The sequence below is a fragment of the Pyrus communis genome, chromosome 14 (genome assembly GCF_041283825.1).
Source record: "Pyrus communis isolate YQ-2024b chromosome 14, ASM4128382v1, whole genome shotgun sequence".
Taxonomy (NCBI): domain Eukaryota; kingdom Viridiplantae; phylum Streptophyta; class Magnoliopsida; order Rosales; family Rosaceae; genus Pyrus; species Pyrus communis.
Window position 1 is genome coordinate 2263108 of NC_142578.1, and position 21555 is coordinate 2284662.

At 37.5% G+C, this 21555-nt stretch overlaps 5 protein-coding genes across 13 annotated transcripts; 3 read left to right on the forward strand and 2 right to left on the reverse strand.

Annotated features, from left to right (window-relative positions):
* Positions 1–358: 358 nt before the first annotated feature.
* LOC137713075 (uncharacterized) lies at positions 359–6091 on the forward strand. Its single transcript, XM_068452323.2, has 5 exons — positions 359–488; positions 1699–1891; positions 2574–2950; positions 3130–5617; positions 5851–6091. The coding sequence occupies exons 2-5, from the start codon at positions 1868–1870 to the stop codon at positions 5878–5880; spliced, it is 2919 nt and encodes a 972-aa protein (XP_068308424.2). The 5' UTR covers positions 359–488; positions 1699–1867; the 3' UTR covers positions 5881–6091.
* Positions 380–15389, forward strand: LOC137713073 (nuclear transport factor 2). 4 transcript variants are annotated; one of them, XM_068452321.2, is made up of 10 exons: positions 380–456; positions 10614–10646; positions 11828–12013; positions 12776–13079; positions 13169–13407; positions 13493–13667; positions 13901–14025; positions 14112–14177; positions 14669–14732; positions 14820–15389. In XM_068452321.2, exons 3-10 carry the CDS (start codon positions 11834–11836, stop codon positions 15068–15070), a joined length of 1404 nt encoding a protein of 467 aa, XP_068308422.1. In that variant the 5' UTR covers positions 380–456; positions 10614–10646; positions 11828–11833; the 3' UTR covers positions 15071–15389. The 4 variants fall into 4 exon arrangements, with proteins under 4 accessions (XP_068308422.1, XP_088539858.1, XP_068308421.1 ...); XM_088683732.1 differs by lacking the exon at positions 380–456 and having other exon boundaries at positions 10358–10646; positions 14115–14177; XM_068452320.2 differs by lacking the exon at positions 380–456 and having other exon boundaries at positions 10396–10646; positions 11810–12013.
* On the reverse strand, positions 7253–9553 carry LOC137713077 (uncharacterized). Of its 6 annotated transcripts, none has more exons than XR_015955479.1 (3): positions 8892–9481; positions 7772–7877; positions 7253–7525 (listed from the first exon to the last, which is right to left on the reverse strand). XR_015955479.1 is itself a non-coding variant. In XM_068452325.2 (2 exons), exon 1 carries the CDS (start codon positions 9290–9292, stop codon positions 8897–8899), a length of 396 nt encoding a protein of 131 aa, XP_068308426.2. In that variant the 5' UTR covers positions 9293–9553; the 3' UTR covers positions 7253–7525; positions 8892–8896. The 6 variants fall into 6 exon arrangements, 4 of the variants coding, with proteins under 4 accessions (XP_068308426.2, XP_068308427.2, XP_088539861.1 ...); XR_015955480.1 differs by having other exon boundaries at positions 7253–7535; XM_068452325.2 differs by lacking the exon at positions 7772–7877 and having other exon boundaries at positions 8892–9553.
* Positions 15390–15634: 245 nt separating the features above from the next.
* On the reverse strand, positions 15635–16419 carry LOC137713074 (uncharacterized). Its single transcript, XM_068452322.2, has 2 exons — positions 16171–16419; positions 15635–16013 (listed from the first exon to the last, which is right to left on the reverse strand). The coding sequence occupies exons 1-2, from the start codon at positions 16339–16341 to the stop codon at positions 15645–15647; spliced, it is 540 nt and encodes a 179-aa protein (XP_068308423.1). The 5' UTR covers positions 16342–16419; the 3' UTR covers positions 15635–15644.
* A 1400-nt stretch (positions 16420–17819) lies between these two features.
* Positions 17820–19434, forward strand: LOC137713881 (mitochondrial import receptor subunit TOM5 homolog). Its single transcript, XM_068453231.2, has 2 exons — positions 17820–17994; positions 19141–19434. The coding sequence occupies exons 1-2, from the start codon at positions 17908–17910 to the stop codon at positions 19216–19218; spliced, it is 165 nt and encodes a 54-aa protein (XP_068309332.1). The 5' UTR covers positions 17820–17907; the 3' UTR covers positions 19219–19434.
* Positions 19435–21555: the final 2121 nt, after the last annotated feature.

Below are 21555 nucleotides of genomic sequence, written 5' to 3' on the forward strand. Positions count from 1 at the left end.
TATGTTATTTTCAAAACTTAATGAAGGTATTATAATAATTAAAAACATTTATTAAATACTCAACTATGCGTTTTATTAAAGTAGCTTTTAAAAGTTAAGCTGCTTTTAAAAGCTGGAGGGTATTGCTTTTAAAATAAGCAAAGATATTTTACATTTATCAAACATTTTTTTACTATTTAACTTTGATGTGAAGCAGTTTTTTTGTGAAAAAAAGAAAACCAATACTAACGAGGTCTTAATGTTAAAAAAATAAAAAATAAAAAAAAATTCAAAACCCCCTTTTTTATAATTTTTATTCCAAAATTAAAACAATTTTCCTTATTTATTTTTTCCCGAAGGTGCCTCTTTTTCTTGTTATCTTTTTTGCCCTCCTCTCTCCCCTAGTACTGTTATCTCTCTCTCTCTGCAACTTCACTTTGCTTCATCTCAGCCCACAGAGATCTCTCTCTCAAGCTTTCTCTCTCTAAAGCTCCGATCGCTCCAAGCAGGTTCTCCAGACTCCTCTCTTGAATCTAACTTTCTTTATGTTTACAGTTTACTACCTCTGCTGGTTAATTTCACATTTAATTTTATTTATTCGTCAATAGTGATTGATCTGTAATATCATGTTTCCCAAACAAATCTCTTCATTGCTTTGGATGTTGGTGCGGATAAATTTCTGTGCTTTTCCATATTTTGCTAAATTAGGGTTTATGGAATTTTAATCAGATATTGTTTTGTTTATCATTATAGCTGTTATGTTCTGGGCTACTTCATTTTTTCAGCTGGCCCTTTTTTTTCTTAGGTCAAATTCACATGGTCTACTCCATTTGGGTTTTATTGGGATTTCTGTAACATGAATAAATACTTCTGGGTTTTTGAAATTGTTTATAATTGTAAGCAAATTTCCGCGATTTGAGCGTGTACGTAGGGATTGGTTTCTAATGTGTGATTTATGGTATTGTGATATTACACTTATGATTTAGTACTTGTTACTCGAAACCGTTTTAGCTCATCATCCTTGGACTTGACTTAGCTTATCGGGTTATTAGGGTTTTGTATTGCAGTTATTATGTTGCTAGTATTCTGATTCTCTTGTTGCAAATATGATATTTACAATGTATCAGTGCTTATGCTTCTACATTCTTTATCAAATCTTACTAGATTTAGTGGTGCTTAAAGTTCGATTTTATTTGTCATATTTTTTCAATTTATTGATTTTTTTTATTGGTTGGTTATGATTCTAATGTGTGAATTGTGATATTACACTTATGATTGACTTCTCGAAACCGTTTTAACTCATATTAATTTAACATATGAGCTCAAAGACAAAGCCTTTTGTGCTTTTAACTTCAACTTAAAGCGCCCGTGTGTGCTTATCGGGTTATAAAATTGCTCGTTGTCATTTTTACTTTGCTATGTTGCAGATTCTCTTGTTACAGATATGATATTCACAATGTATCACTTGTTATGCTTCTATATTCATTGTAGCGTTGTTTTTTAAATGTATTGATTTTCTAATTGGTTGAAATGGGTATGTGCATTCCGCTGTAAAATTTCAAAGGTTGTTTTTCTTTCATGCATTTGTTAGGTCTTGAATAACTTAAAAAAGCATGTTGCTTTGGCTCTCGTGTTGTTATCATGTGTTTTTCTTTTAACATCTTAGTAGTTTCGTCATTATGTTTCTTACTAATATTACGGATTTTAAACTCTCTGTAGATAATCATGCAGGAAGCGACTCCTGCCCCTGCTCCCAATGCCCAATTTGTTAGCAATGCCTTCATGGAGCAATATTACCATATTCTTCGCCAATCTCCACAGTTAGTGCATAAGTTTTAATTTTTATCAGGATTCAAGCTCTCTGAGCAGGACGGATATCAAGGGCAATATGACAACAGTGACAGCCATGGAAGTAAGTATTTTTTCATATATTTTCATGACGCAATTTCTACTTCAAGCTCATGGTTTAGTTTTCGCAGAAATTATTTTCTAACAAGTTTTGAGATTTGACTTTCAATTTTTGTATGGCTTAACATGAATTAGGCAGCGCTTTTCTGTATGTTTTGGATTCAGTTTTTCACTTTAACACATTAAAGAAAGTTTAATTTGTAGCAAGCATGTAGAAATAAGTATATGTTGTAATGGTTGAACATGAATTTGGCAGCTTTTACATTGTTGTATTAAACTTTTCTATAAGTGCATGTTGAACAAATATACAGACAGGATGTCTATTTGATGCTTAAGGCTCCAAATTTAGACATTTATTGACAATTGTAACTAGCCTATACGGTAACATTTCTTATATGATACGGTGGCTGATTCAGATGGCCAATGCTCTAGTCATGAAATGATGAAAATTTTGTATTTAGGCATTAACTGCATGTTGAACATGTCACAGTATAAGAAGCGAGGCCTTTAATGAATCAAATTCATGCCCTTTTTCAGGCCAAACTTTTTGTTTTGAAAATCTTGAAATATTGTGCATCACTTCTTGGACTTGATAGAAAATGAATTAGAGAATCCTAAATTTTTGTTGTAAATAATAAAGATGATAAATATTACATTTGTTAACATTGCATTATCTTTTGGAACAGGCAGTGGGTGAAAAAATTCAGTCCTTAAATTACGGAGACTATACGACAGAAATAAAAACAGAAGATTCCATGCATACTCAAAAGGAGGTTAAGGATGGTGCTTGTATGGATGTTGTTTGTAGGACGGAAAAGTCTCAGGAGACTAAAAAGGCTAAGTTTGAATCAGTTCCTCCAAAGGTGGATGAGTTTGGGAGATTGGTCAGAGAAGGTTCCAGTGATAGTGACTCTGACGATTCACTCTATAATAAAAGGTATAATAAAAGAGGTAGAAGTCGAATACATAGCCGTAGCCGCAGCCGCAGCCGCAGTCGGTCTCCTCTTGATAGCAGGAGGGGAAGTTCATGGAGGAGAAGAGAGAAGCGAAGCCGTTCTCGGAGGTACTTCCAACTGTGCTGTATCTGCATTGTTCTGTTTGGTGGGCTGTTTAATGTTGACTTGAGTTTAGGTCTGAGGCATCTAAATTGCGGGGGTCTTTATTTGTCTTTTATTATGATTTCATAGAGTACAGTATCTGAGGAGAATAATAAATATTCCTCTTGATTGTTTGTGTTCCCAGTCGGTCTTCTAGGAATCAAAGAAGCAGGAGTAGGAGCAGGTCCCCCACATTTAGGCGTGCAAATGAGTTCAGAGATGGCAGTAAGAGACAGGACCGGCGCCACATTCCAGAATGTTTTGACTTCCTTCGAGGCAGATGCTACCGAGGAGCACACTGTAGGTATATGCACCGGGAATATGACAAGAATGATGGTTCAAGGCAACATAGGAGCAAACCAACACTTTTCGAGTCTCAGCCTAGTTTCAAAACTTTTGGGATTAAGGAAAAGGTTGATGAAATTAAAGCTCGGGAGATGCAACTCTGTGAAGATGCACCTATTGCTAGAAAAGATGGTCAGTTGATTGATGCTGAGAAAATGAATTGTGAGAGTTCTAGAGTCACAGATATTGCAGTGCAAGTAAAACAAATAGTTCCCGAAAACCTTAGGGAAACCACCACTCACATTCCTGACAGAAAAGAATTTCACGAAGTGCAAAAATCTCACCACCCACCCCCTCAGCTAATAAGCAGTGCTGGTAATATGAAGTCATCTGATGGTACTTCTGAGGATGTGCTTCCTCTTATGAACAAGTCCGTAGTCGAGCAACCTCAAAAGGCTGATTGTCCATCTGTTCAGATGGAAAACTCTTTCATAACAGATCTGTCACCGGTTCAAGCATCCACGACTTCTCCAAATAAGGTTTCTAGTAGTGAGCCTTTACCAAATGCAATCGCCTCGACTAATGTGTGGCCCATCAAAAGTTCTAATGACCAACCACTTTCATCACAATTCATGGCTCCTAATTCTAAAGAGTTACCTCTTCCCAGCATCTCTGCTGTAAATTTTCCATATCTTTCAGAGCTGCCCCTTCCTCCACCTCCTCCTCAACCTTCACAAGGTGCCAGTGCTGTTCATGCTCCACAGATGCATAGGGATTACAATTTGATGCCACTCTGTCCACCGCAGTCTATATCTTATCAAGGTTCCTTACCCAACCAACATGCTCAGTTCTCTCTACCACCAAATTCCCCTTGGACATCCTTACCCCCGCCACCTCCACGACCACTGTATGATTCATCTTTAAATGCAGGAACTACCGCACTAGGTGGTTCTTCACAGTTTCAGCCGAACCATTTGGTTCCAAGGAATGACTTTGGTTCTCAGCCTTCTATCAGGCCATACTCAACTGTATTGCCTTCTCATTCTCAGGCTGATGATTTTCTGCATCGTATGTACCCTCCAATGCAGGAATTTCCTCGCCCTGTGTTGCATAGAGCAGATTTCAGATCAGGCAACTCATCAAGTCAACCATTTGGAGGCCCTGGTCATATGAGAGAAGACCACTTTACACATGCTCCTGTGCAGGATTTAAGTTCTTCACACGCTTTTGCTCATGGCAACACGCACCCACAACCTGGTCCTCCTTCACAGGAATTGACTATGAACAAATTGCAAAATTTCTCTGGTGACAATTTTCCTTCTGGCGAGCTTTTAAATTCATCATCACAGATTCATCCCTGTTCACAGAACCAACAGCCAACCTATAGCACACAATACCCTGTTGGTGATGGCATCTTGGGTGTGCCTGGGAAGACTGGTGCGCAATACCCTGTAGGTGATAGCATTTTGGGTTTTCCTGGGAAGGATGGTCCTATGTCCCAATACCCTACAGATCTTGTGGATAGAAATCAATCGTCTCGCCTTCCTGATTTTGGGGCGTCTAGAATACCTACACATCATAATCCTTACGCATCTACTTTTGAGCAGCCACTATCCTCCAAATTCAGTTCTAACATTCACAATCAAGACAACGGTGCTCCCTCTGGTAACATGTTTGATACTCCCTGCAATTTGAGCCAAGTTCTTGTGGATGGGCAAGGTGTTGGCAGTGTTGGATCAAGACAGACTACTTCATCGCCGAGTTCTGCTAGAGCTGCTGGTCAGCTATTGCCCAAGTCAGAAGCTGAGCAGTATGATCCACTTTGGGACAGCATTGAGCCATCATCAGCTTTGCTCAAGAAACATGGTCATGGTCAAAAACAGGAATCTGCCGGTGATTCCAATATCATTGTGAGGCTCAGTGAGAACAAGCATAAAGAGGTTGAAACCGTTGCATCAGCTACATCTCTGGATATTGATGAGTTTGGTGAGACAGCGGATGCAGAAGTGGGTGTTGTTGAGGACGAGAGTCTGAGCGATCGTGGTGGTGCAGCAAACATGGCTGGTGAGATTGAGATTGATCAGGTGGAGTCTCCAGGGAAGAGCAAGAAGAAAAAGGATTCAAGATCAACGAGACTTTTCAAGATTGCTATTGCAAATTTTGTAAAGGAAATTCTGAAGCCATCGTGGCGGCAGGGTAATATGAGCAAGGAAGCGTTTAAGACCATTGTCAAAAAGACTGTTGATAAGGTCTCTGGAGCCATGAAGAAGCACCAGATACCCAAGTCAGAGGCAAAGATAAATCACTACATTGACTCGTCACAGCGGAAACTGACAAAACTGGTGATGGTAAATACTTTTTCCAATTCCTTTCTGCTTTGAATGACATGGTGGTGTTAGTTGATTGGGATTTTGACACAAGGCACAGTGGCACACCCTCTTAAACTTCTGCATAAATAAATTTTTTGTTCTCCGCGTGAAAAGAGGATGAAACTCATAGTTTAAGGCCTGATGCTTTCGGTCTTAGTGCGAGAACATGTTGCGTAGTTTGATCTTCACTGTTTTCTCTATATGATCTGCAGGGTTATGTTGACAAGTATGTGAATGTGTAGACGTCAGCTGTGTTGAAGCAACCAACCTGCACGCAACGGCACAATTTCTTGAGGGTGTCATCTCGGACCAAAAGAGAACTGGATCTCTCAGTGAAGATTAAAGTAGAGCCTTAGACCTTTTGCAGTAAGTCACAACTATATAAACAGTGATCATTGTATACTATATATATAGTGTGAATTCTAAGAAGGTTGATTGAATGGTTCGGTGAAATGGGGTTATAATTATAAGTTAACCATGCTGGGAAAATTAATAGTCAACTATGTAAATAAGACAATCAATGCGGGGTGACTCAGTGGTTAGGGATGAATACTTGGCCTATATTGCACATGGCACGTCCTGGTTTCAGTTCCTAGCGCTTGAGAATCACACGGTGGTAGTCAAGAGAGGTTGAAATGCCTCTTTGAATCTTTCCGATCACCATAAGGGTGGATTGTCTTGGCGAAGTCATCAGCTAGTCCATTTTGAAGAAAAACCATGTAAATAAGACATGATAGATGGTGACGGAGAAGATTGGTGGCAATGATCATGATGAGCGGCGAACGGGATAATTAGGGAATTAACATATATATCTATGTTGCAGTTGACCATATTAACCCAAAATTCATTAAGATTTGTGGCTAATTACGAGATTTTATGCAAGAGACTTGTAATTCAGTAGATTAAGAACTATGCACTTGAGGTCGGACTCTGCATAAAGTCGCCCAACTTTGGCAGTCACGTAGAACTGTTAAATTTAATCAATAATAATCCGCATAAGCTTTAGCCTTTACCTAGTAATCAAGGAGACCTGAAATGGTTGAAATCATTTGTCGTGCAAATATCCGATCGGGTGCCGGTGCATGGCACGTCCTTGATCCAGTCAGGGACATTCTGCTAGATTCCGGCTCACCCTCGTCAAAATTTGCTTAACTAGAAAAACCGGTTTCTGCCAAATTGCTGGAAGCTCAATTGCCTTCGATGTCAATTGCAGTTCCGTCTCTTAAAACTTCGGCAGCATACAAAACAAGTTAGAAACAACTAAAGACTACATAGGAAGGAGAGATGAGAAGCGAGATTCACGTAGATCATTCGGAGTCCAGGCCGACCTATGATGTAAGGTTAAGGGCGTTGAACTCGAAATACCAGCCTTATTGCATTCAGTCTCCAAACGAAACTCTCATTAGAAAAGCATTTGACTTTGGGATTAATGTTGAGAACTAGAGATAAGTTTGGTTGTATGAATGAAACTCTCCTCGGAGTACGCTTACACTGACAATGATAAACAGTGAGATCAGAGAAACTTACCCATATTCGTTCTAAATCCGAAACCTAGGTCTTCATGCGGTTGCAGTTGGGGAAAGACAATCACAATGACAGACAAGAATTGCAAAATTATCGCAAGTAGAGATCTTAGAAGTTACAAAAATGAGCGATAATGTCATCCAATCACCCAACTGCGGTTGCATTTAGATTTTATACAAATACATTACTGCACAAACTAAAGGATAAAAAAAAAAGTTGTGTCAACTACCCTTTATTCACGTCGAACACAGCATTTCATTAAGTGAGCAGACTAGACAAGCATCTATGCTAACATGAACAGCGTCTCTTTAGTTCGACGAGAGGAACAAAATAACACACATATTTTTCCAGAATCCCATAAGCCTGCAAGAAGCTAAAACAAGCTGAGAATCACTGATACAATTAAACACGAAAGCAACAAGCAAGCAACGCCAAATAAGTACATAACCTGAGAAATCAAAGCATATAAAATACACAAACACAACGACAGGAACCAAGGAGAGAAACAGGGAAAAGAAAAACTAAAAATTAAAAATTAGGAAGGAGCACGTGGATAGTCGTTATCTCTATGTATCTTCAACGGGCCAATCATTTATGAAAACAAATTACCACATTCAAGATGCAGCCAACAAGCTCAGAGGAAATTGAGAACCATCACCAGAAGCATAGATTGTGCCAGACTTTGACTGATGCATCCCCAACAAACAAATTGAACCTTCAACAAGATTGGAGTCATTGGACCACATATTACTTGTCTAATATCTGTATAAAGGTTGGCCATGTGCATTATGTTCTATGAAAAATTGACGTTGGACGAGATGAGAAAGTTCAGGGAAGCTAAAAGTGAGCTCTCATGGTGGCTTGTTCTCTACCTACAAGGTTATCAGCATTAAGACCTAAATTCAGGGGGCAAATGACTCACAGAAATGAACATAAGGTTTTTGTACTAGGTGAAGAATCTATGTTTTTTCAATTAACTTTCACAAAATAGACGATAAATATAACAGTAAACTGTGTCAAAAACAAAACAAAAGTCCATATTCTCAATCCTCGAATCAGACACAGACTATGCCTCAAGGTTTAAGGTGTAAACTGCTGCGTTTGCGGTACATTTACTACTCATACTTGTATTCAACTAAAGACTCATTGAATCGAATATTTTCATGGTTTCCTGAGGCTATAAAAGACGTGGATGGAGCACCTACAGAGGTCCGTTGAAGCAAAAAATGCATCCTGCTTCAGCATCAGAGAAACTGAATTTGCAATAATCCAAAGTTACAGCTAAAACGCCGCTGAAACCAGCAATTCCTAATCAATCAAGCCTCAGAAAGCATAAGATTTATCAACTAAGAACAAAATTACTACCCTAACTTGACCATTCACGTATGCTCCAACCATAAAGCAGACACAAACACAAACTCAACAAACTCAAAACAACAGAAACCACCTTCATCACGAAAAACCCGAAGCACAAAAACCTTTTTCATTTCTGTCGAGCTATTAACCAAACTAAAGGGATCAACTTCCTGCTCAACTATATTCCAAAACACAATAAAGACTCCTCCTTTTGCATATATATCACTCCATTAGTAAACTTTCACAAATATAATTAACCACAAAACACAAAATTCCACTTAATTTGCAGAATGCCCAAAATAAAAACCCTAAATTAAATTAATTAAAGCCTTAAACTATCAAATTAAGGAAAAATTGGATGAGGGAAACGAACCCACTTCATTTCTGGTAGCCTCCACCTCGAGCATTGTAATCCTCTTCAACGGCATCGGCCAAGTAAACAGGTGGGAATTCCGAGACGTCGAATGTCGTCCTCTCCTTCATCATCTTCTCCACATCCGCCTTCTTCAAAACGGTGCGTCTAATCGGTGGCCGGTTGCGCCTCTGGTCGCGGGTATAGTACTTGATGTCGTACACGGTTTCCGGGTTGGAGGTGGGCACGCAGGCCTGGACCTTGGTCGTGGCTGGGCACTCGACCCGGTACTCGAGCGCGCCGGGCACGGCTAATTTGTACTCCGGGTCGGCACACGGGCCGGTTATTTCCCACGGTTTCTTGAGGTACCGCTTTAGGGTTTGGGCGAGGGATGACACGGCGGTGGAGACCGATTTCGCCATTGGAGAAGTTTTGAGATGCAGATCAGGTGAGAAACTCAGGCGAACCAATAAAACTAAAATATATTAATAAAATTAAAATTTATTAATAAACTCACTCCCATTTAATCAATTTTTCTCGTACGTTCTATTATTGTTAGAACCCTAAAACGCTTTCATAGAAAGAAAAAAACACCAATGATGATTTTGAATTTTAAATCCCCTATCTAAAGCATGACTCCATTTATTCGAGTAATTGTGAAGAAAAGCAAGTGTTTTGGTGTTGGCATTGTCATTCTGCCCAAAACGATAAATTAAATCTCATTAATTTTTATTAATTTCAATTTTAATTTCAAGTAATCGTGAAGAAAATGCGAGGTACATATTGGAAGGAGAGCAAGAACATATGCTTTGATTTTATGTTTTTATTTTTTAAAGATAAATTTACATATTGAATTGGATTTGTAAACGTAGCTTAGGTAGTAAATTTGGTTTAAAGAGATAGTAATAATTTAATTACTAAATTATGAGTGTATAATGAGCTTATATGAGTTCAAATTAAGTTTTTTAGAATACTCTTTATGTATTCGTCCTGAAGTTAGTATTTCATCACAGTGATGGAAAACAAACATATATGCACAGTAGTACGAGTTCAATCTCTACCAACTCCCCTTCTCCTTAAAATCAACTTCTAACCTATTAACGCTATCCCTCTACTAAATAAAATACAAAACCAAGCAAAAAGAAAATAGAAGGGGCTCAAGACTGTACTTTGCACCTACCCAAATCATGGACTTTTCCTCACAAATTTGGGATTATTCTACTATCTCTAAATCTTTAGGGTAGTATTATTCTCACACATCTTTTTACCTTTCATATCATTTTCTTAATTTTTGATCGAATTCGGATGAATTGAAGAAGTATAACGGTTAAAATTAACTGAAAATGTGAAAAGTAAAAAACATGCGTGGGTAGTGGGTACTGGATAGCACCACCCAATTCAGTTACTTAAACTACAAAGTTGAACGTTGACCAAAACAAAAGCAGAGTAAAGTTAGTAAACCCATCTCATCATTTCCTTCCCAAATTAAAAGATCCAAAAACCCCTTTTTAATATTTTTTATTCCAAAATTAAACAATTTTCCTTATTTGGGTTTTCCATAAGGAACCTCCTTCTCATGTGATCTGACCAAATACATAAAAAGCTTCAGCCTTTAGCAACTATCCCCTCTTTCTTCTCTCCTTTTGGCCCTCCTATCCCCTTGTACTGCTCTGTCTGTCTCTCTCTGTCTCTCTCTCTCTCTCTTTCTGCAACTTCACTCTGCTTCCTCTCAGCCCACAGATCTCTCTCTCTAAAGCTCAGATCACTACCAAGCAGGTACTCCAGGGTCCTCTCTTGAATCCAACTTTCTTTATGTTTACAGTTTACTGCCTCTGCTGGTTAATTTCCCATTTGATTTTATTATTTGCCAATAGTGATTGATCTGTTAATGTCATGTTTCCCAAACAAATCTCTTCATTGCTTTGGATGTTGGTGCTGATAAATTTCTGTGCTTTTCCGTACTTTGCTAAATTAGGGTTTATGAATTTTAATCAGATATTGTTTTGTTTATCATTATAGTTGTTAAGTTCTGGGCTGCTTGAGTTTTTCAGCTGACCCCCTTTTTCTCTTAGGTCAAATTCACATGGTCTGCTTCATTTGGGTTTTATTGGGATTTCTATAACATGAATAAATACTTCTGGGTTTTTGAAATTGTTTATAATTGTTAGCGAATTTCCACGATTTGAGCATGTATGTAGGGATTGGTTCCTAATGTGTGATTTGTGGTATTGTGATATTACACTTATGATTAAGTACTCGTTACTTGAAACCGTTTTAGCTCGTAATTATTGGGCTATTAGGGTTTTGTTTTGCAGTTATTAATTATGTTGCTAGTTTTCTGATTATCGTTACAAATATGATATTCACAATGCATCATTGCATATGCTTCTGTACTCTTTATCAAATCTTTCTAGATTTTGTGGTGCTTAAAGTTTGATTTTATTTGTCTTATTTGTTCAACTTATTGAGTTTTTTATTGGTTGGTTATGATTCTAATGTGTGGTTTGTGATATTACACTAATGATTGACTTGCTGAAACCGTTTAGCTCATAGTACTTTAACATATGAGCTCAAAGACAATGCCTTTGTGCTTTTAGCTTCAACTTAAAGTGCCCGTATGTGCTTATCGGGTTATTAGAATTTCTCATTGTCGTTTTTACTTTTCTACTTTGCTGATTCTTTTGCTACAGATATGATATTCACAATGTATCACTTGTTATGCTTCTATATTCATTGTTGTGTTTTTTGAATGTAAAGATTTTCTAATTGCTTGAAATGGGTTGTACTTTCCGCTGTAAAAATTTTGAAGGTTGTTTTTCTTTCATGCATTTGTTAGGTCAAGAATAAAAAAGCATGTTGCTTTGGCTTTCTTGTCGTTATCATGTTTTTCTTTTATCATCGTAGTAGTTCCATCAATATGTTTCTTACTAATATTACAGATTTTAAACTTTCTGTAGATAGACATGCAGGAAGTGACTCCTGCCCCTGCTCCCAGTGCCCAACTTGTTGGCAATGCCTTCGTGGAGCAGTATTACCATATTCTTCACCAATCTCCAGAGTTAGTGCATAGGTTTTATCAGGATTCGAGCTCTCTAAGCAGGATGGATATCAACGGCAATATGACAACAGTGACAACGATGGAAGTAAGCATTCTTTCATGTATATTCATGACACAGTTTCTACTACAAGGCTCACGGTTCAGTTTTCACAAAGATTAACATGAATTGGGCAACTGTTTTTCTGTATGTTTCCGATTCAGTTTTTCACTTAAGGTATTAAAGAATGTTTAATTGGTAGCTAGCATGTACAAAAGTATATATTTTAATAATTTTATAATGGTTGAACATGAATTTGCCAGGTTTTCCATCATACATTGTTGTATTAAACTTTTCTTTATGTGCATGTTGGACAAATACACAGACAGGATGTCTATTTGATGTTAAGGCTCCAAATTTAGACATTTATTGACCAATTGTAACCAGCCTAAACGGTGACATTATATATATGTATGTATGTATGTATGTATGTATGTATGTATGTATGTATGTATATATATGTATGTATGTGTATATATATGTATGTATGTATGTGTATATATATGTATGTATGTGTGTATAGGGTGGTTGATTAACATGGCCAGTGTTCTAGTCATGAAAGATTGAAAATTTTGGTATATAGGCATTGATTTCATGTGGAACATGTGACAGTATAAGCAGCGAGGCCTTTAATGGATCAAATTCACGCCCTTTTTCAGGCCAAACATTTTGTTTTGAAATCTTGAAATATTGTGCATCGCATCTTGGATGTGATGTAAACTGAATTGCGAATCCTAAATTTTTGTCGTGAATAATAAATGTCAATGATAAATATTACATTTGTTAACATTGCATTATCTTTTGGAACAGGCAATAGGTGAAAAAATTCAGTCCTTAAATTATGGAGACTATACAGCAGAAATAAAAACAGCAGATTCTCAGCAGTCTTATGAGAAAGGGGTGATTGTTCTCGTGACTGGATGCTTGACTGGAAGGGACAATGTGGGAAGAAAATTCGCGCAGACTTTCTTTCTAGCTCCACAGGAGAAAGGGTACTATGTATTGAATGATGTTTTTAGGTATATTGAGGACAACGAATCGTTGCCGACCAATACTACCTCAGTCAATGGCATCAACGAAAGTGCTCCAGAAGCTATTGTGACAGCAGAACCACGTTGGCATTAGTTTTCTTTCTCGATATATCTTTTTTTTTTTTTTTTTTGTTTTGGCTATCGTTTTCAAATTGCTTTTATACCTTTCCAGAGCCTATTCATGCACCTGATCATCTTGTGGTGGACCCTGCAACTCCCCTTGAGGACGAAGATCTCAATAATGGTGCTGAAGTTTGTGATCCTTCAGATAATGACGAAGGATCAGTTGTTGAAGACGAGCTTGTGGAGCCCCCAGCTCTCCCAAGTCAGAATCTTGCAGAAGTTGATCCAACCCCTGATCCTGCCCCTGAAACTCAGGAGGATGCTCCAAAGAAATCATATGCATCAATTGTGTGTTAAGGCCCATTGTTGACTTTTTTAAGAGGGTATTTTTAATTTTCATGTCAACTGATTTTGGTGTGTTTTTACTTTTTAGTTGTTGAAGAAAAGCACAGTCAGTCCTGCCCACGTGGTTCCCCGCACTGTGAGGACAGTATCTGCAAACACTGACCACCATCCCGCCAGTCCTCCTGCAAAATCATTTCCTGCACCAGAGGCATCACCTCCTACAGGTGACGCTGCCCCTGAAAGCAGCCATTCTCACGAGGAAGGTAAATAATACTCAGCTTTCTGTCTTCGTTTACTCTCAAAAAACAAAAAAAGTACTCGGCTTTCAATGGTTGGGTCACTTAACTAACTACCATAACACTTGGCTGAGTTTTACTCTCATTTACGCTTTCATGAATGATGCATGATCTGGTAGCTATTTATTGTCATGCAAACAGCAACATCGAACTTATTCATGCAATGGGTTATTATCTAATTTACAATTTATTCTTTGCAGCACCTGAAGGTCACTCCATACATGTACGGAATTTGCCGTATGATGCAACAGTGGGACAACTTGAGAAGGAGTTCAAGAGGTTTGGACCTATTAAGCGTGATGGGATCCAAGTCAGGAGTAGTAAGGTATTTTTCATTTGTATAATTCACTTACTGATCCAACTGATCATTGTTTGGTGTAGCCTTACAGTTCCTATATTTTGGCTTTCTAGCAGCAAGGATTCTGTTTTGGCTTCGTTGAATTCGAAAGCTTGAGTTCCATGCAAAGTGCACTTGAGGTACTGTGCTTCACTTTCATATGCCACTTGTCAAATTCCAAGATTCTTTAGGCCTGGTTTTTTTAATACAATTAGTGTTACAATTTGGCTCGTTTAGTTCAAAACTAGTGTATGAAAATTGCAGAAATATTTTGAGTCATTTATATTGGCTCGAGAACATTTTGTTTGTATTATTGGCTAGTAGCCACAAGGCCCAAATGTAATTTGCTCATTGGCATTAACATGGACACTTATTTTGAGTTGAAAAAGGAGATACTGTCCCTGATGCATATCTACGGGTGTCCCCAGAATCTTAGATCCGTTGTTTGAGTAATAGAAAATTAAAATCTCCAGTGTGTTTCTTGTTACAACCTCACTGGGATATAAGTGCAGTTTGACTGGATTTGCAGACTGTAATGTGTTTATTCATAGTTGTGGGTGCCATCATATGTTTCCGCAGCTTGTATCAACGTATATTTATCCAATTTTGAACTTGTTGAAAATCGTTACAGGCCTCACCTATCACCATTGGGGATCGCCCAGCAGTGATTGAGGAAAAGAGAACCTCAACTCGAGGTAAGCTGTGGTTTATAGAAGGTTGCTAAGTAATACACAACTCCTATTTAAATGATGTTAAGCTAACAAAGCTTCTGGATGTTTCAGTCAGCGGTGGTGGGAGAGGGAGGTTCTCTTCAGGAAGAGCTGGCTATCGGAATGACAATTTCAGGGGTCGTGGGAACTATGGTGGTGGCGGCCGTAGCTTTGGCAGGAATGAATTCAGAAACCAAGGTGAGTTTTCTGGGCGAGCCAGGGGCTCGGGAGGACGCAGTGGAGATGGTTATCAGCGGGGAAGTTCCAATGGAAGAGGTGGGCGTCAAGGTGGGGGAAACCGCAGTTCTGTTCCCCCTAGTTGACGCTTTTTGAGAGAAAGTGGTGGATAGACAATTTTTTTCACACAACCAAGAGGGTCACTTTTTCTTTCCCCTTCTTTTCTTCAATTGCTACTTGTTGGATAAAGAATTATATGGAGCTGTTAGAAATTTTGGGTTTTTGTTAAATTCCGAGTTTCTACAAAGATTCGTGTTCTTCCCTATTTTTCGCTAACATGTATTTTATCTTTAGATTATTTTTATAGAGCTTACACGGCGTGAGTAAGTTGTGTTAGTTCAACTTAAATGTATTTCTACGAATCCAAATCTATATTTATGTTATTTTGATCAAGAAATTTCTTCATCGCCGTTTTCTAATCCATGCTTGTCGACATGGTAGTATGTTATAGATATCTCTAAGCATTCACAATTACACAAAAGAGCCAAAATAATGACTCATCCCAAGTGAGGAGACGAACTTTTATGCAACAGGAATGTCATTGTGTCGATGTCATTGTGTCGATATGCCAGACCAAGATCGGCTTAGGATATCGTGGAGTCACTTTGGCATCTCGATGTAAGTTTTGTCTCTCCCGAGATGGACCAAACTCATGAAATTTCAATTAGATTTCTGCAAACTGGATACAAGATTTGATGCAGCAAAAGCAGCGGAACCACCCGCTATTGCAGCCAAAGCAACAACAGCTTGTAGCCCTATCTCCAAAGGAGAATCCTCAGGCACAAGATATACAACAAATGGACCCAAAACCAGCAGTCCTAAGCTTAAACTCAACAATGCCCCGGGAGTTCCCGGGTCGGTGGCTGCAGATAGGATTCCGAATTCCTCCGCCTTGGAGAGCAACCCTAGCTTCTCTATCACGGACAATGAGAGCCCGGACTTCTCTGCCGCGGACAGCAGGCCGGCTTTCTCTGCTTTGGTCAGCAGCTTCAGTTGCTCCACCCTTGTTAGCAGCTTCACAGATGAATTCTGCAATGCAAAGTACACCCCATTTGCATTTTTTACTTATTTGACAAATAACCAAATAAAATACGATATATAATGAACAATTTCACTTCTAATTCCATCCAGACTTTTTGTAATAAAACCCGTTACACATATTTTGAATGAGAGGAAGATTATTAACCTTCTTGGAGCTGACTGTGTTGGTAGCTGAAGGAATGGGTTTCGTGGTAGCCATGGATTGGATGAGGAGAGGGGAGGAGGAAGCAAAGTTGCCTCCTTTTGCTGCTGCTGGTGCTCTGAAAGCGAAAGGCACACCGCCGGCGCTGCCGCTGTAAAATGCTCTGGCCTCCATTTTTCTGTGTGGTGGTGGTGGCGGCGGCTTTCAGTGGTGTTTCTCTATCAGAGAGATGATTGAATCCTTGAGGAAGGCTATGATTTGGGCTTAAATTAGTGGACAAGGAAGATCAGGTTCCATTGCAAACGTGTCACCACGTGGATCGCTGGATGGGAGAGGGAGATTGGTGTCCCTAGATTTTTTTCTTTTTCTTTTCGTGGTCAACTAGGCTTTTTCTTTCTAAATATTTGTTTTTAAATTGAATTTGGTTTTTTTTGGGGTGAACAAAAAACTTTAGGGTGTGATTATTCTCATCATTAGCGCCATGGCATACTATAACTTTTAGCCAAAAAAACTTACGCGTGATACTTAATTGCCAGCTATTACTAATGTGAATTTACGTAAGAATATATAGATTACGCACCAACGAGAACTGCTAACAACGAGAATCGAACTTTGGTGGGGCGACATACAAGATGGGGACCTTACCAACTAAGCGAACCCTCAATGGCATTGAATTTAGTTTTTATAATTGTGTCATCAGCAGATTTTCACACTCATGTTTAGAATCTCGCATACAATTGTTTATTTTTTGCAACTAAATTGAATAAATAAAACCAAAACGGTAGACAAGATTAAACAAATTTGTGTAAGAGGAGAAAAATATGAGTGTTAATCATTTCCCTGGTTATATTACAAAATGTAAAGTTTTACGTTTGACACATCATCACTTGACAGATTTAACAACAACCTAATATTGAACTTCGAATTTCCATTTCATAGTAGTAAATGATAAACTCAAATCATGGATACTAACAAATCTGATGAGTTAAAGTTAAGGTGCTAAATTAATATGGACCATATATTTTTGGAGCTTATTTTGGTACTCCAAAGTTCTTATTGTACACTTTAACTTTCTACATCTAAAAAAAAAAAAAAAATTTTGCGAAGAATGCACAATAAAACTTTTGAAGTGCCAATAATAGTTATCTATATTATTTTTTTTCTTTACATATGATATTATATTCTTAACCACTCTAATTAACAAAAATCAGACAAACTTACTAGCATGTAAATCGACGAAAATTGACCAACCAACTAGAAGCCTAATCACATGCGCAAATTTGACCATATCTTGTATCAAACAATTTCTCCTCCATGTGGAAGAAAAATTTATTCTTAACCACTCTATTTAACAAAAATCAAGAAAACTTACTCGGGTGTAAAACGACGGAAATTGACCTCGAACCAACTAGAAGCCTAATTACATGTTCAAAATTGACCATATATCTTGCATCAAACAATTCTTCTCCACGTACAAGGAAATTTTCGCTGATGCTAACACAATCTCTAATATAGGTGAATTCTACGTCTAACGGTAGTTGCTATACCTAATAAAGGGTTTTCAAATTTGTATGTCTAAACAATTTTCTTTCATTTTTTTACCCTTTCGATTTTGCATTGAGTGACCAAGTAAGTGAGGTTGTTTCGGTAATTTAATTGCCTTCCCCCTTTTACAAACCCCCAAACCTAAACCCTAACGCAAATACTCTCCTCCCTCTCCTTCTCCTTCTCGACGCATCAATGGCGGACTTCAACGTCTCCCTCGAAAAGGCGAAATTTTTCTTGCAGTCGCAGTATCACGACGAGGAGAAGTGGGCTCTTAACATGGTACTCTCTCAATTACTCTCCTACTTTTCGATTTTGCACGAAGCGTGAAGAGTGGTTTCTTGAATCTCTTGATTCCAAGATACATATAGATATATAATTGTATATGTTTATATGATTTTTTTTGTATGTTTTGGCTAATAGTATGTGGGAAGATTTTGTATTATTTGGTGCATAAATAGCTATACTATGACTTTCGATCGCGATTCGTGGATGTTTTCGGAATGTCTGTTATCGCGATGAATCTTGTGTAATGGTTGCGGGATGTGAGTGGCCGGGCAACCGGTTGTATTGCGTAATTGTCCCGGCCACTCGAATCCTGCAGCTATCCCGCAAGATTTATTCCGCATTGGTGAAAACCTAGCCTGTTATGTGCATCTTGTTGTGAGATTAGTAATGGGAAGGCTAATTTTTCGAGTTACGAGTGCAAGCGTTACTCATGGTTCATATGTGTCCGGTAAATCAGACTTTTGTGTGTTTTGATTTGATACAATCACAAAATGACTAATCAGTTCTGTATGTTCGTGTGTCGTTCTTTTTGTTGTTTCTTAAGCTTAATATGTTAACTTAGGAACTTTAGAAGTGACGGAAAGTGTGGCTTCTAGGTTTGGTCAGGAAAGACGAGAAATTTAGGTGACCCGTGAAATTTAGTTATTAACATTACAGTCTACGGATGGGATAAATTTCCTAACAGAGAATTTATGATGGCTTTTGCACCTTTAACAATGGGTATGCTCTTAGGTCACGCGTGTTTCGTTATAGTTTGATCTTCGTATTGTCGAAATTTGACCTGAGGCCGCATAAAGTTTTTCCTCACAAGAGTTGTTCTTCTTTAGAAAGTTTTAGATTTTGATGATGAATGTGATTTGCAAAGTTGCCTTATATTTTTAGCCCTTGTTATACAACAACAACAACAACAACCAAGCCTTATCCCACTAAGTAGGGTCGACTGTATGAATCCTAGAACACCACTGCACTCCAGGTTATATTGTTGTTAAACAATTCTTACCATTCTTTCTGAACTGTGAGCTTTACTTGCTTAGTGTAGATGCCGGATGGTTATCTCATTTGTAGAATGCATAATTTACATCCTTTTTGTTGAGAAACCAATAAAAACAAAGGACTTAAAAGTGTGTTTCCATCTTGCAGAAATTGCTGCGTGCTGCAGGGCTGTTTGCAGGATCGATTCTTCTAATGAGGAGTTATGGTGATCTGATGGCTATATGAGTTCTTCCAATGTGTCGTAGGTCATCTTATTAAGCAAATTCTGTAAGGTTCCTTTTGTTCGTTATGCGGATTTATTTAGCATTCTGTTAAGTTACAGGGTTTTCCTGTTTACCTTGATCATGTTGATGTTAGTAACAGAAATGAGTTTCCAAAACATAAGAATGTGGTTCTATTGGAGAGTTTTCGAGATGAATGAAATTGCTTAGCTTTCATATACTGAATGGCGAATCATCGATTGCTTATTCATTTGATTTTTCATGCAACCTTTTCGCCATCTCCATTAGATGGTGAAGAGAATTCTTTTTTATACAAGCGATATTGGTGGACGGGATAGATGCTATGAGAGAGCTTCGGCCCATGCGGGCAATTGGGCTAGGGGCGGGCTTTTAGGAGAGGGGAGGCATGAATCCACGGCCCGCAGCGCCTAAAGGAGCGTTGATGCAAGGCTGACGTTAACCACGTTATAAAAAAAATTGCGTCAGGCGTGTGTATAACACTCGCGCGTGGGGGCGTGTCACCGATAGCTTTTCAGATGGTAGGGCCCGCAGTTTGAATTTTGAAACGTTACCGATGTGGGTGCCACATGGCACCCTCAAGGTTGTTGGATTTCAACGGATACTTTTTTTGGACGGTTGGATTTTCAACAGTAAAAAAAAATTCAAACCTCTCCCCACGACTAGATGGCGTGGCACAATTTCAGCCGCTCGATTCCAAATTTTCTTTAATCCAACAGCAGGAATTAATTAAGTTAATAAAAAATAAAAATTAAGTTAAAAATTAATATTAAAAAATCCAATTTTTTTTTTTGAAAAATTTGATTTTATTTTTCTATAAATACCTTATCATTATCGAAATCTATCACAAAAAAATTGTACTTTCGGATAATGATACGTGAAGAAACGAGATCGGTTAAAAATCTTATCCGAAATTACAAATAAAATTATTTTTTACTATTTTATAAAATAAAAAATACTAATATTTAACAACCTATTGCCAAGGCTATTCAACTTAGGAGTGAAAATGCAAAAGACAATTATTATTCACTGTAAGGGATTCAATAGGTTGTTGCCTTGGGGGGCCTTCCAACCCTAGAAGTGCTCTTAGGGGTTTGAGTGGGCCGAGCGCCATTGCAAGTGAATTGGGAAAGTGAAGAACATAATAAATAAGGCCCATTGGATCATTATTTTACTATAAGAGAATGATTATGGGCCTATTTACAAGTATAAAGAATAGGTAATGTCGTCTCTATTCTCACAAGTGAACTGTCAAGATTTAACTAAATAAGATTTGGGGTAACATGTATAATGGTTTGCAATAATTTATGTATTGAAATTAATACATGTTGTCATTCAAGTGAGTCGAATTTGCAGTATATCTACTTTAATGGGAGGGGCACATTTTGAATGTGGAATGCAGTGTGTTGAAGCTATAAGTCTAGGGATAGGCAACAACTATGGCGGGCAGATAACCGCGGTTATTTACCCATAACCGTTTAAGTTTTTACCCACATAACCGTTTACCCATTAGGTATTTACATAAACGGGTATACCCATACCCATACCGCATACTCATTTACCCATAACCGTGTACCCGTTTACTTTTTTCTTTTTCTTTTTTTAACCTGTCTACCTATTTTTTTAACTACTTGAAAATGAAAAAGAAATTTGTCATAATTTTCTTTTTTCTAACTGTTAAATACCGTTATAAGTACATTTAACATGTATTTTTATATTAACGGCAATATTATTTATGAATATATGCGATGTCTCTCAATTATTTGACGGTCAATCTATTACAAGAATCATGCATGGTTGTAGGTTAATTAATATTCTTGTATATATAAGCACACATCAATCTACTAATAGGTTAATTTGATAAATATTTGGATTTTTATTTAGAAACATATGTTCATCGATCCAAGCCATTTAATCGATTTCTAATTTTGGGGTCAAATATTTATTGAAAACTCGAGGGCAATTAATATATATATATATATATATATATATATATATATATATATATATATATATATATATATATATATATATATATATATATATATATATAGGTATGCATCATCTAATAATAACATGTTTCTAAATGCTCAAGGTAATCATTATCTTGAATTGGTCAAAGCTCCAAAAGACTCCAAAACAAAACTATTGAACACTAATGCTTTAGCACATTCAAATCACTTATATTAACCATTAACCCGTTCTATCAACTATATTTTTCTCTCAAGTGAGGCATATATATATATATATATATATATATATATATATATATATATTATAGCCCTTTATAACCAAATTTATCTCAGGATACTAAACCTAGTTA

Excerpts from the sequence above, each read along its gene's own strand:
- LOC137713073 (XM_068452321.2), top strand. The coding sequence starts at position 11,834 with ATGCAGGAAGTGACTCCTGCCCCTGCTCCCAGTGCCCAACTTGTTGGC. Across the intron at positions 13,408-13,492 it reads AGAAATCATATGCATCAATT|TTGTTGAAGAAAAGCACAGT; the intron begins GTGTGTTAAGGC and ends TTTACTTTTTAG. Across the intron at positions 13,668-13,900 it reads CAGCCATTCTCACGAGGAAG|CACCTGAAGGTCACTCCATA; the intron begins GTAAATAATACT and ends TATTCTTTGCAG.
- LOC137713077 (XM_068452325.2), bottom strand. The coding sequence starts at position 9,292 with ATGGCGAAATCGGTCTCCACCGCCGTGTCATCCCTCGCCCAAACCCTA.
- LOC137713075 (XM_068452323.2), top strand. The coding sequence starts at position 1,868 with ATGACAACAGTGACAGCCATGGAA. Across the intron at positions 1,892-2,573 it reads CAACAGTGACAGCCATGGAA|GCAGTGGGTGAAAAAATTCA; the intron begins GTAAGTATTTTT and ends CTTTTGGAACAG. Across the intron at positions 5,618-5,850 it reads AACTGACAAAACTGGTGATG|GGTTATGTTGACAAGTATGT; the intron begins GTAAATACTTTT and ends TATGATCTGCAG.
- LOC137713881 (XM_068453231.2), top strand. The coding sequence starts at position 17,908 with ATGGCGGACTTCAACGTCTCCCTCGAAAAGGCGAAATTTTTCTTGCAG. Across the intron at positions 17,995-19,140 it reads AGAAGTGGGCTCTTAACATG|AAATTGCTGCGTGCTGCAGG; the intron begins GTACTCTCTCAA and ends TCCATCTTGCAG.
- LOC137713074 (XM_068452322.2), bottom strand. The coding sequence starts at position 16,341 with ATGGAGGCCAGAGCATTTTACAGCGGCAGCGCCGGCGGTGTGCCTTTC. Across the intron at positions 16,014-16,170 it reads ACACAGTCAGCTCCAAGAAG|AATTCATCTGTGAAGCTGCT; the intron begins GTTAATAATCTT and ends TTTGCATTGCAG.